This window comes from Sitophilus oryzae, unplaced genomic scaffold, assembly GCF_002938485.1.
Source record: "Sitophilus oryzae breed Bouriz unplaced genomic scaffold, Soryzae_2.0 scaffold_845_pilon_pilon, whole genome shotgun sequence".
In the NCBI taxonomy this organism is placed as follows: Eukaryota; Metazoa; Arthropoda; class Insecta; order Coleoptera; family Curculionidae; genus Sitophilus; species Sitophilus oryzae.
This window is the reverse complement of record NW_022147467.1, coordinates 2,037,216-2,049,793: the sequence shown is the minus strand read 5'-3', so window position 1 is coordinate 2,049,793 and position 12,578 is coordinate 2,037,216. Positions and strand designations below refer to the sequence as shown.

Here is a 12,578-nt window from a genome sequence, read left to right as displayed (position 1 = left end):
TTAATTCGACGCGAACGAAGTCGCGGGTACACGCTAGTTTAAGTGTAAAATTAATTCGAACTCTAGTGTATAGTTGGTTTACTTATGAAGAATATACTACACATTTTCTTATATTGCTATTTTTTGACCACAAATGGTAAAATTATAACTAAGAGCTTCTTGCCCGTCGAGTGAGATGCACCCTGTACACTGCTACGCAATTCAGGATCTACGCCGATCGAGGGGCAAGGCGTAGGTAGATCGGAATGTATACGTATAGACGAGTGGCGGAATTTTGGCTTTTTTATATCGCAATTTGTAAACAGCGCTTATTTGTAAACAACGACCGTTTTTAGAGAGGTATTTTAGATAACAATCGATATTTAGAAATGTTTAGACACCCTGGAAATACTACCACCGAGTATGTCATTGTAGCAACTTGCAACTGCGTCAATACGCCTGGCGGCGACCGCTTCATACTCTTTCAGATATTTAGCAATAAAATAAAGAAACCTGTTATTTTTAAGCTGTTATTTTAAGCTGTTTTTTATAAATAACTATAACAGTTTCAACTGTTATCTAAAAATAACAGTTTTGCCCATCACTATATCCGAATCATATTTTACCGCATTTTTTATAAAAAGTGGAGATTGTACATTTTGTTACTACACCCCTCATGTATACGTTTATATCTATATAGTTTTAATTCTGTAATAATTCATATATGTTTTAAACGTGTATCTTTTTAGTACCGTTGAGTATTTTACTCTACATCTTCTAATTCTTGTTAAATTATCAAAAGGCATATCACAGCCACATAGATTTTATCAAATAATAAAGATCTACCGAGGCAAAATCATAGAAATGAAAATATGTAGGAAAATCTTTGTCTGAGGGGTGGGCAACCTTAATAGTACTTTAAAGATATATGAATTCTCCATTGAATACCAGTATAATATACTGGGTGTTCCATTTGAAATAAAGGAGTAACTTGCTTTTAAAAGTGACCAATGTTCGATATTAATTTTTTCTTTCCCTGTATGACTTTTCGGGACATATTTTAATTTGGTTTAACTTACAATGGTTATTGTAATTAAATATCAGGCTATACAGAGCAAGAATTACAGTTCAGGTAGCTGTTATTGAAATTTAGAATTTATTCTACATTTTCACAAAATGTAAAATATGTCAAAATCTTTACAATTTAGGTATATGTTTCTTTAATGAAACTCACCTTTATTTTTTTTTCTAGAATCCGAAAATCAATAATATATAAGGTTTGGTTTGGGGGACACCCAGTTTTATAGGACACCCCTCTTTATATTTTTATAAAATGATTTCAATTAACCTACAAATAATGCTCTCAAAATTTCATTTCGATATAACCTCCCTTTCTTCTTGGTGCCTCCGCGTCGTATGAGAGGCGCCACCCTGTATACCTAGTACAATATTTAAATATTAAAATCGCAAGTTACAGTCGCAGCGATTAAAAAATCGCAATCGCAATTTCAATTGCGATTGGAAAATCGCAGTTTTGCTCATCTCTACTTCACAGTCCTCGCGGTGTCGATTTTTGCGTTTTTGTCCACGATGTCGATTTCTCTGACAGTGATCAATGGAGGAGAAGAAAGCTCGATAGATCGACCGTCCGTCGGCGAATGGAAATGACGCTTAGGTGCCGATTATTGCCATTTATCTTGTCCGATGTGAGCCTCCGGTGTCAAAACGAGAGTAATATCTATGGCGGGGCCTTGGAAGGAAATGATTGAGATTAGATACGCACCGTCGCGTCGGATCGCACTCGGCAAAAATATTTAATGTGGTATTTTACGACGGGAGGTGAAAAAAAGAGCGACACGCAACACGACCGATGGCTTTATGACAAATAAATTGTGCTGCGCCATCGACTGCCTTATTCGTAATCCGTTTTATATCGGTTTGGACATTTTAAGCCTATGCATTTCATGGGAAAGTTAGCTTGTACCAAAGAGTTACCTTTACCACCGAATATTAACAGTTAATATTCAGTTACTTCTTAAGTTACTTAAGACCCTTTTGCATAGAAGCATTAGTAGAAGTTCTTTTGTCAAAAACACCATTACCTAATCAAATTCTTGTATTAAAGACAGTTTTAATACAGATATTTTATTAATTGTTATCGGCAAATTACATGATCACATTCTTGTAGTTAATGTTGATCATGAATGAATTTTGGCTTTTCAAAAAGCCTCACGTCTATTGCAGAACATAGTATTTCCTCAATCGTAAACATTACTTAACATTTTCATTGACAATAAATGAATCGACGACTGAGTTTCTAAGCTTCAACATAAACAACAAGCAAATGAAATGAATATATCTAAAAAATAAAAAAATAAAAATAAAAGAAATATCTGAAGCCAATTATTTAGGAATGAAAATGTATGTCAATTTAAAATGAGACGCATATAAACAGTTTAAAAAAGAAAACACTAAGATTGTTGATTTTTGTTTAGTTAAAGTTGTTCAGTTTGAAGTTGTGATTGTCACACTTCGAAAACTAAAGAAGATATCAACAGAAACATAAAAAACAACAGAAATGAAAATATATCAAACAGTATGTTAATGTAAGAATGTATAAGTGTATGTATTTGATTAATACGTGCAACAATACAATAAAGAAAAAAGCATATTGCAAAAACAAATTGAAATGTTTAAAATAAAGTGAATCTAAATAGACTAACATCAGAAATATACCAAAAAACAAAAGAACTGAACTTAAGGGAATAAAAATATCACAACAAAATAATTTATTTTTTTAATTTGTTGAATTATATCATCTCTTATTCTTTCTACCTGTTCCTTTCATTTGTTTTTATATACTTTTGCTTTTTCTTCTGTTGGTTGTATTTTTACTTCATATCTTATTGTGTTATTTCTTATTCTATCTTCCCTACTTATTCCTTTTTTATTACTTATTCCTTTTATTCGTAAGGATATCATCTTAGTTGTTCTAAGTCTTTAATTTTTGTGCTGGTTTAGGCATCACTTAAATATAATACTATCGGTACCTCTAATGTATTATATAGTATTACTTGCGTTTCTAGCAAGTGTCTATAGGTTACGTGGCATCCCAAGAAGGTGAAGTGCGATATTTGCTGTAGTGGTTTATTTATTAATTTGTGCAGATTCCATCTTTGCTCCAGTGTGCCATCACTTTTGTTTTTTTGGTAGATATCTTTCCATCATATTTTCATTTTTTTATTATCTTGTCTAGGAGATGAACCTGCCTTTGTTAGGTATCCTCGTCTGGTGTGACTATCACTTGGTCGTCTGCAAACAGTAGTGTACGGAGCAGGATTTGTTATTCCTGCCGTACAGACATACTAGGATATGTGATCCTAGTATTAACTTCTAAAACAAGCAGGTAGTACCACGTATACTACCTAGTTTAGTATAGACTGTATTGTCAAGTAGTATAATTAGAAAATATTGTCGGTCTATTTGGAAGCCATGAGGTATCCAAAGGAAAAGCGAAAGTAAAAAAAAAGAGCGGATTAAAATAGATGTTAGATAGAAAAGTAAAAAAGAAAAGAAGGAATCTCATCCAAAATGCAGCAAAATGAGCGTCTAGTGTATTACGCCTGTTCTAACTACCATGTCAGCACATGTAGTATTCTGTCTCCAATGGGACATAGTTACGATAATAGGATATTCCTAAAGAATTCCTAAAGAAAATTTCAAATGTATGACAATCAGCTACTCTGTTTGGCATGTCAAATATTGTGGTGATAATTTTGGTCCTGAATTAGTAGAACAGGCTGTGGTGTACCTACTTTAGAATGGTATTAGAATGTATATGCTTATTTTAAATTTTCAGGAGGATATTTAGACAACATAGTGAAAATAAGTGTCAATTTCTTAAAAGCCCGAGTATAATCCGAAATTATAGGCTTACTCTAGAATGGAGTATAAATTAATAAATAATTTATTCATACAGGCTAGTACGTCGGGCATCTGTAGCTCACATAATAAGAAAATTAGGAATTTTGTATAAGCGCAAACTTAAAGTATGCATTAAGATGCATTTCAGGAAAATATTTTAACTTCTACAGGATATCTCAAAAAATGCTGCCTGTATATTATTGCATTTTTGGCTCAGAATCAGAAAGAAAATCACTTTACATAACCCTAAGTTTTTCTTAAATATGTTTTGATAGTTTCAGAGATATTAATAAATAAAGAAAAAAAATATTTTTTCTTAATTAAAAAAAAATATTAGAAACACAAGAACTGTTCTGAAATGACAATTATACTAAGTATTTACTATAGTTAGTCTGTACTTACTTGCCTATAAATATCGTAACCATACAGGGTATTCAAAATTTTATGCCAAACTTTCTAAAATATAAAATTTCTTTTTCTTTTTTTTTCCCTGAGTTTTTTTATTATAGGAGATACAGATGCCCGACACACTATTGCCGGTCCCTGTCTAGAATTCAGTTTAATTATACCTGTAAATAAGTTTTGTCAAATGTTAATGATATATAATTTCTTTTCAGAAACTGAAAACTGTGATGGAACGCTGCGAGAAAATTCCCCCCGAAACGTTCGAGTCGCGTCACCAGGAGAAAATCTCCGATCGCCTCTACTTGCCCAACGTCGACCACGACGGAAACCCATTAGGTGACGCGGACTACATGGTACCCTCTCCACCCGAGCGCGAGTTCTCCAAACCCCAACTCACCCAAAAAGACTTGGAAGAATACGCACTATCCTATCAAGACCCCGTCAAATTCTCTTACGAGGACTCCAAGAAAGGTACTCACCGGTTGACAGAGAGTGGCATAGAGGAATTCATGGAGTACAACAGGAACTATGAAGAATCTCTGTTCAATTCGATGTCTAACAAGAATGAAGACGGTATTTTAACGCATATACATCACCAGAAACAAGTTTCGTATGCACAAAGTGAAGGTTATCACAGTTATGTGTCGAGTACCGATTCAACATCGACGCCGTTTTTGGACAGATTGAGGCGAGATAGTGAGGCAGTAGTTTCACGTCCCAACTCTTCAGCAACTTGGGAGGAGGAATCCTCCTGTTCTAGACGAGAAGGTGGGAGAGATAGTGTGGTGACGACTAGTTCTGGTAGCGCGTCGTCTAGTGAGACACTCAAATGGCACGGTAATCAACCATTTTTTAATATTATGCTATAGTTTTTGATGTAACATGCTATTACATGCATACATTCTTAAATGCATCAGTCATTTTATTGGGCGAAAAATCATTCTTGAGTGGATTTTTTAAAATATGTTACTTAATTTGCTTCTTTTTGATAACATAAGTGTAGAATACAGTTGAGGTTGGAAGTTTTTGTGTTACAAATAAAACATTAGGACCCCAAAATACGCCAAAACACTTTACTGTTGATTTTTAACATTAGACGTGTAATTTGCTAACTATAATACATATACAGTGAGTTTTAATTATCCGCTGAGCATGGTAAAAGTAAAGTGTTTTGGTTTGGTATTTTGGTGTATTGTAGTGAACTAGGGATGTATACTTTCCCCGCTATTATATGTACTCGGAAGTCATCATGAGGGAGGCATTACACAATGAAGCAGCTGGAGTAGTAGTAAACGGAGTTCCTATAAACAATATACGATACGCAGATGATACCGTACTGCTAGCAGAAAGTATACAGGACTAGCAACGAATGGTCCAAAAAGTGTATGAAACAAGTATCCATTATGGCTTGAATATGAACCTTAATAAAACAAAATTCATTTTATTTACCAAAACACCAAATCAAAATACTCAACTGATCGTAAACCATCAGATAATAGAGCGAGTCTATAAATATAAATATCTATGAACCCTGATCAACGACAACAATGATTACTCATCAGAATTAAAAACGAGAATTGAAATAGCACGTAACACCTTTATTAAAATGAAGCAATTCTTTTGTTGCAAAACTTTAAGTAACCACCTTAAAATACGAATGCTAAGATGCTACATATTTACAATAATGCTCTATGGTATAGAAGCTGCCACTCTAACAAAACAAATGCTTAAAAAGATAGATGCCTTCAAGATGTGGCTTTACAGAAGCTTACTCCGGATATCATACGTTGACAGAATTACCAATGAAGAAGTCTTACGAAGAGTCTCAAAAGATCTAGAATTGTCCCAAGAGGTGAAAATCAGAAAATTCCAATACATGAGCCACGTAATGAGAGGTACAACAAGATACAAGCTTCTACAACTAATTATTTAGGGTAAAATAATAAGGAAGAGAAGTATAGGAAGAAGACGGATGTCGTGGCTTCGAAATCTCAGAGAATGGTTCAACTGTACATCAAACGACCTGTTCAGGGCAGCAGTCAACAAAATAAAATTAGTCATGATGGTCGCCAACCTTCGCAAGAAGTCGGCACCTTAAGAAGAAGAAGAAGTGAACTAGAGTTGTATTTTAAGATAAGGCTATAATGGCAATATCTCAAACCACTATGCAAAATTGTATGCTTAGAGAGGGTGTTCTAGTGGTTGGTAGTGATTTGTATAACACCCAAATTTAACCCAAAGTGTAATTTAAGAAAAATATCACAAAAGGGGTAAAAATTATTATTTATTTTCGAGCTTTACTATACCTGTCGCTGAAATTCCTGATACTGATAATTTACTCTACTTTTAAGTTTTCATACAGAAATATTTGACAATACGTGTATAAGATAAAATATCCCTACAATCTTGAGAGAGTTGGATACTATAATAAGAATAGCTTTTGGTTTGTTCTTACCAACTACACTAACCGGCCCGAAAAATGGACACCTGAAAATTCACATGTATTTTCACAAGTTCAATATTGTTTGTTCTAGTAGGTCTATTTTGAAGCCATTTGTAGCTGAATTATTATTTGACTTATTAGCTTATTATTAAATAAACAAATTAAGTCTCCATCTATATTATACCGGGGAAAACAAAATGTAAATTATTTGAATACGTTTTAGTTAAATCTAAATTATATTTTAACAAAAGTTTGAAACACTCTGTGCAATGGTTTAACAAAGTAAAGAATTTACCATTAAAACCATCTTAATCTTTATTATCAAGGTGCATTTTTTCGATTGATAGTTTGATTTTAAGTTTATCTCAATAGCTATATTTTTACTGGAGATATTCGCCTTTGACGAAGACAGTAACAATTTAAGCTTTATTTTCATGCATCCGTTATCCGACAATACGTTGATACGATATTAATTTTATTGGTTGATTTTAAAAACTTCGAGTGGTTAGAAACGGTTAACCAATTAAAGTCTTTAAATTCAACCAATAAAATTAATATCGTATCATCGTATCGTCGGACAACGGATGCATGAAAATCAAGCTTTACACCAATTTTAGCATTGAAGGGATAACTAGTTACTCTCCATGTTACCAGCTACTCTCGAAAGCATCCCTCCACCTTTAATCAAAGCATCATTTCATGATATTATTCAAGATCTATCTCCAGATAGTATAATATACACGGACGGTTCCAAATTCTTATATGCAGCAGACTGCACTGTATTCCATAACAGTGTGTCGTATAAATGTCGCTTACTTCCTACTAACAGTATTCTTTCTGCCGAACTCTTTGGTATTAAGGAATCACTAAGTATAATCTCCAACCTACCTCTTTCCAAATGGGTTATATCTTCAGAGTCACTAAATGCATTGATTCAAACAGTTCAAAACATCCTCTAGTCGTTAAATCGCTCGACTTGCATCGTTCCTCAATATCTAAAGGCTTAACTGTAGTTCTAGTATGGATTCCTAGCCATATGGGCGTAAGAGATAATGAAGATGCTGATAAGATTGCTAAGACTGCGGCGAATGATGGAGATTTTATACCAGTCGCATTTTCTATCCCTGAACTAAAACTTTTACATCTGTTCAAAATAAAAAGTGGTATTCAGGCAGAGTGGGAAGCAACATGAGACTTAAATTAACTATGCACGGTGCTACAAATTCGAGGTACGAGCATTGGTTTGGTTTGGAAAAAACGGATTTTTTTGAAAATCAATTTTATTTTTTCCTCTCGTTACTTTTTAAAAAATCAAAAAACTAATTGCACATTCAAAAAACTAATTGCCATTTTATCAGGGCTATCTGATAGTATTTTTAGATTTTCAAATTAGCTGATAATTTGTGAGATACAGAGGCCAACTTAATTTTTTTAAATACGGACCTGCATTTTTTATTACAGGTTTTTAAAGAACTCGGTTTCCTGAGTACAATGATATGCCACACTTGATATTTTTTTGGGGTACCTTGACAACAACAAAACTATTTAATTATTATTTAAAATAATAAGTCCGACTCCGTTTTTTTAAATTATTTAATCTGATTATATTCGTCGCAAAAATATTGATCAGCACTAATTAACATTGAATAAGGAAAATCAAGCCAATTGAAATTTTCAAATAAATAATATCCAGGGCACCAATTTAAAAATATTATTTTTAACTTTTTTTATTGCGAATTTGAAATCTTAGTGTACGATCAATAATATGCATAATATTAATCGTAGTTATTATAAATAAATCAACTTCTCATTCAAAAAGTAGTTTCTAATGCTCTACATGTTCGAAAAAAAAAGGTTACCACCCTCCCTAATGCACAAATTGATTTATTTTTCGTTCAATCTTATTTATAGCTCTTTGAACATATCTTCTTCTATACCTACTTCCGAATGTTTTTTGTACTCTTTATTTTAAACGTTGAAATGTATTGATTTAACTTTTACAAATGAAGTCAAAAAATGCCCCCATCCTCACCCTTTGCCGACAGATCTAGGAACCTCCGCCATTATACTACTCTACCATTTCAAATCCATCTTCCGGAAAAATAACTTGATTGTTTATATTATATCATATTTAATTTTTTATTTTATATCATTCATTATTATTTTGTTTCGTTTGATTTTCCTTATTCAATATTTTACCCCACGACATTGTTAAGTTGGAAAGCTTATCAATATTGTAAAGATCAATAGATTAAATATTAAAAAAAAACAGAGTCGGACTTGAAATTAGTTTAAATTTTAATAAATTGTTTCCAAATGTCCAAAACACAAAAAAATATTAAGTGTGGCAATGATATGTACTCAGGAGACAGAGTTCTTTCAAAACCTGAAATAAAAAATACAGGTCCTTATTTAAAAAAAATAAGTTGGCCTCTGTATCTCACAAATTATCAGCTAATTTGAAAATCTAAAAATACTAATCAGATAGCCCTGATAAAGTGGCCATGAGAATGTGCCATTAGTTTTTTGATTTTCTATAAAATAACGTCAGGAAAAAATAAAATTGATTTTCCAAAAAATCCGTTTTTCTCAAAAAACTCAACAATCCTTGAATTTTTTTAAACTTTTTTGATAGCATGTTGGCAAACATCCCAAGGCGCAACTTTGCCCCAATTTAACCATCTTCGTATCTATTACGGTTTCCTAGATACCAATGCTCGTACCTCGAATTTGTAGCACCCTGTATAAATGTAAACCTTAATTCTTCCAAGCTCCTGTAGTTTGGTCATTCTCCAGAAATGAAGAAGTCATTTGGTATTGGCTCAGATTGGGCCATTGCTATTTCTCGCGTGCTTTTCTTTTAAAAGGTGACCCCCGCCTACCTACTCTCTTTGTGGCAACCAGTTCACAGTGCACCATCTCCTAATAGAATCTTCCTCCTTCTTTAACTCAAGACAATCACTTGGTCTAAATGGTAATCTGGCTTCCGTACTTGATTTTAATAATCTGCAGTCTTTGTTCCAATTCATTAGGGCATCTGGTTTGGGTTCATTAATATAGTTTAATTTAACTTTAATTTGGTAAATGGCTTAGCAGCTGATGCGGCTTCTACAAAGTCCTTCTTTCTAGTAGTGATAGTTGGAATTGGTCTGGGTCCAAAAAGTCCAGAAATTGATCTCTATTATAGCGTATACAAATCATCTCTACTCGAACTGCCAAAAACAATAATAATATGACATTTCAAATCACAGTGACATTTCTCCAAAAAAGTCATATATGTATATTACTGACAGTGACATTATTAAAACAATAAACATTATTTGTTAAGTGTGTTGATCAGGACCAAAACAAAGGCATGTTTTTAATTAAAATTACTTATAATTGTTATTAATTGTTACAGAGTTCTTTAAAAGTGAATATCTCCAAGAAAATAACTATGGTGATGAATTTAAAGATTTTATTGAAAAATCATGATTGACTTGTTGATTTTAAATTACTTGTAAAATTGCAAATTTCGCACTGAAAATATTTGTGGTTTCTAGGTTCAATGAGCGACGTGTCCGTAGCAAGCAGTTCCTGTACCCACCTAGCCAGCAGCCAGTCCAGCCCCTCGTCCAGGCAGCTCATAGCTCATAGTGCCCGCGTCCAAACGCCCCAAAGACACCATTCCGAAAGTATTTTGTACATGAGCGGTCAAGCCGACGGTCAGCAGCACGCGAAAGACGGTTGGACGGAAAAAGAAAACCGGAACAATATAGTGAATAAGTTGAAACTGTTTCCGGTGACCACGTATACGGTGCAAGAGAATAGTGGAGATAATAGACAGCTAGAAAATAGTAGTGTTAATAGTAGTGCTAAGAATAATAGGTAAGTCGAGTTAAATAATACGAAGTCAAATATTTTTCAAATTTTATCATTTATACCTACTTTCAATTAACTAATGCTACACCTATCAAAGATGACTGCGAATTTGTGAAATATGGTAAGAAATGGTATTCGGATAATATCACTAATCTAAATTAAGTTTCAAATAAAATCAAATACGGTAATCGCAAAACAATTTCCGATGTACGTGATCAAATTTGAGTGACAAGCGATGGCGACTGCGCTGCCAGATTGTAATGGATTTATGGGATAAATCTTAATGTAAAATTGGGAAACAATATATTTATTATATAATTTTTTAATTAATTTAAAGATTTTTACGTTTTATCTTTTATTTAATAATAAATATTTTAGTAATTAATTGATTTTTTGTTTTATAGCTTATTTTACTTATTACATATTTGCAAAAACTAGTCCATTATACTAAAAACTAACGTAGAAATAACTTTGAAAGTGGTATAATGTGCTTACCAATCAATCTTACTTCTATTAGTGCAATTAAGGGTAATAAAGCACCTTTATTTTCACGCTCTCGTTCAAAATAGTTTATCAGGGAAGCTACAAGCTCTTTGCTTCGACTGTTTAAATGCTTCGGCATAATTTCAACACACAATTTAAAGAAATGCAATACAAAAACTCAAAAATTTATTTCTTAAAAGAACTGTTTGTGGTTAAAACTACAATTTTTAAAAGATGACTATAAAAATAGACAAAAAACGAGAATTACTAACAAAGACTCAACAACAACACGATATTATAAAAAATAATGACTGACATTATGATAATTGGCAAATAATAAACGACAACGTTGCTGAACACGGCGCAATGTGACCAAGATAGCGATAATAAAATTCGGTTTATACTAATTTTTGCAGTTTTAATCTAAATAAAATATCTGTTACAATTATTTGCTCTATAAAGTAAATTGAAGAACTGTTCGTTATCTCAAATTACACAACAAATTTAAACATTTTTGCCAAAATTTCATTTAGTCAGGTTTATAGGCTTTAGTGCCAATTTCGATATGATTGATGACGTGCATCGGAAAATTTTTTGTGATTACTGTACATATTTTTTATGTGTAGGACATATCCATTTTTATTATCATACCATATTTTTTTCGAAATCTTTAATTAACTAATTCCTTTATTTTTTTATGAACACAATTTATAAAAAATTACTTAAGTAAATATTAGTTCTAATTAGGAGTTACAAACAACACTTTAAAATACAAACCACTCAAGTTAGTAGCAAAAAAATAATGACATTCTTGATACTAATGTTACTCAATTCCTTATTAAATAGATCACCTTAATACAAAGAAGGGTGTCTCATACTTCTAAATATTATGCATACAAGTTGTCCCTCGTGAAAAATTTAATTGATATAGCAAAAAGTACAGTAAGGAGAAGTCTAGAAAGTTTTAGCATACATATTATTGATAGGGACCATTCGGCTAAAATAGTTTGAAGATTCTAATAAACCCAGTTATACCTAAACTAGATGCCAACTTGGATATTTTAAATAGAACTGAATATATTGTTATACTTCTTAAATCTACGATAAATTCTAGCAACACTGTATGCCGTTTTTGATATGAGCTTTCTAATAATACCCTAGACTACAAGATGTCTCTGGTGTGGTGTCACCTGATACTAAAACATTTACCCCAGATGCTTCATTTTTTTTGTTATATCTTTTTGATCTGTTTGTTAAAACATACATATTGAATTAGGTTGCTCTGTATTTTCCGAAATAGGCGGGATATCTGGAATACGATAAATTACAATGTTTTAATTACAAGGATACCTGTACCTAGTAACCTATCTGTCCAAATAGAGCTCTGCCGCTGCATCAGAATCGTCGTTGGCTATTTATGTCATATTTTTCAAAATAATCAAAATTTTGTTGTTCTGCCATGTTTAGTACCTACAGTGAATCA

General features: G+C 32.5%; 1 protein-coding gene and 1 long non-coding RNA gene across 3 annotated transcripts in view; one reads left to right on the top strand and one right to left on the bottom strand.

The window, feature by feature from the left end:
* LOC115889735 (protein Shroom-like) overlaps positions 1-12,578 on the top strand; it is a 513,929-nt gene that overhangs the window by 216,851 nt on the left and 284,500 nt on the right. For both annotated transcript variants that reach the window (XM_030909801.1, XM_030909800.1), the window contains 2 exons: positions 4,521-5,145; positions 10,294-10,618. In XM_030909801.1, the coding sequence (XP_030765661.1) occupies positions 4,521-5,145; positions 10,294-10,618 (950 nt within the window). The remainder of the gene's footprint in view (positions 1-4,520; positions 5,146-10,293; positions 10,619-12,578) is intronic.
* On the bottom strand, positions 6,610-9,922 carry LOC115889738. Its single transcript, XR_004051498.1, has 3 exons — positions 9,508-9,922; positions 7,640-7,895; positions 6,610-6,795 (listed from the first exon to the last, which is right to left on the bottom strand). It is a non-coding gene; the product is annotated as an uncharacterized LOC115889738 (long non-coding RNA).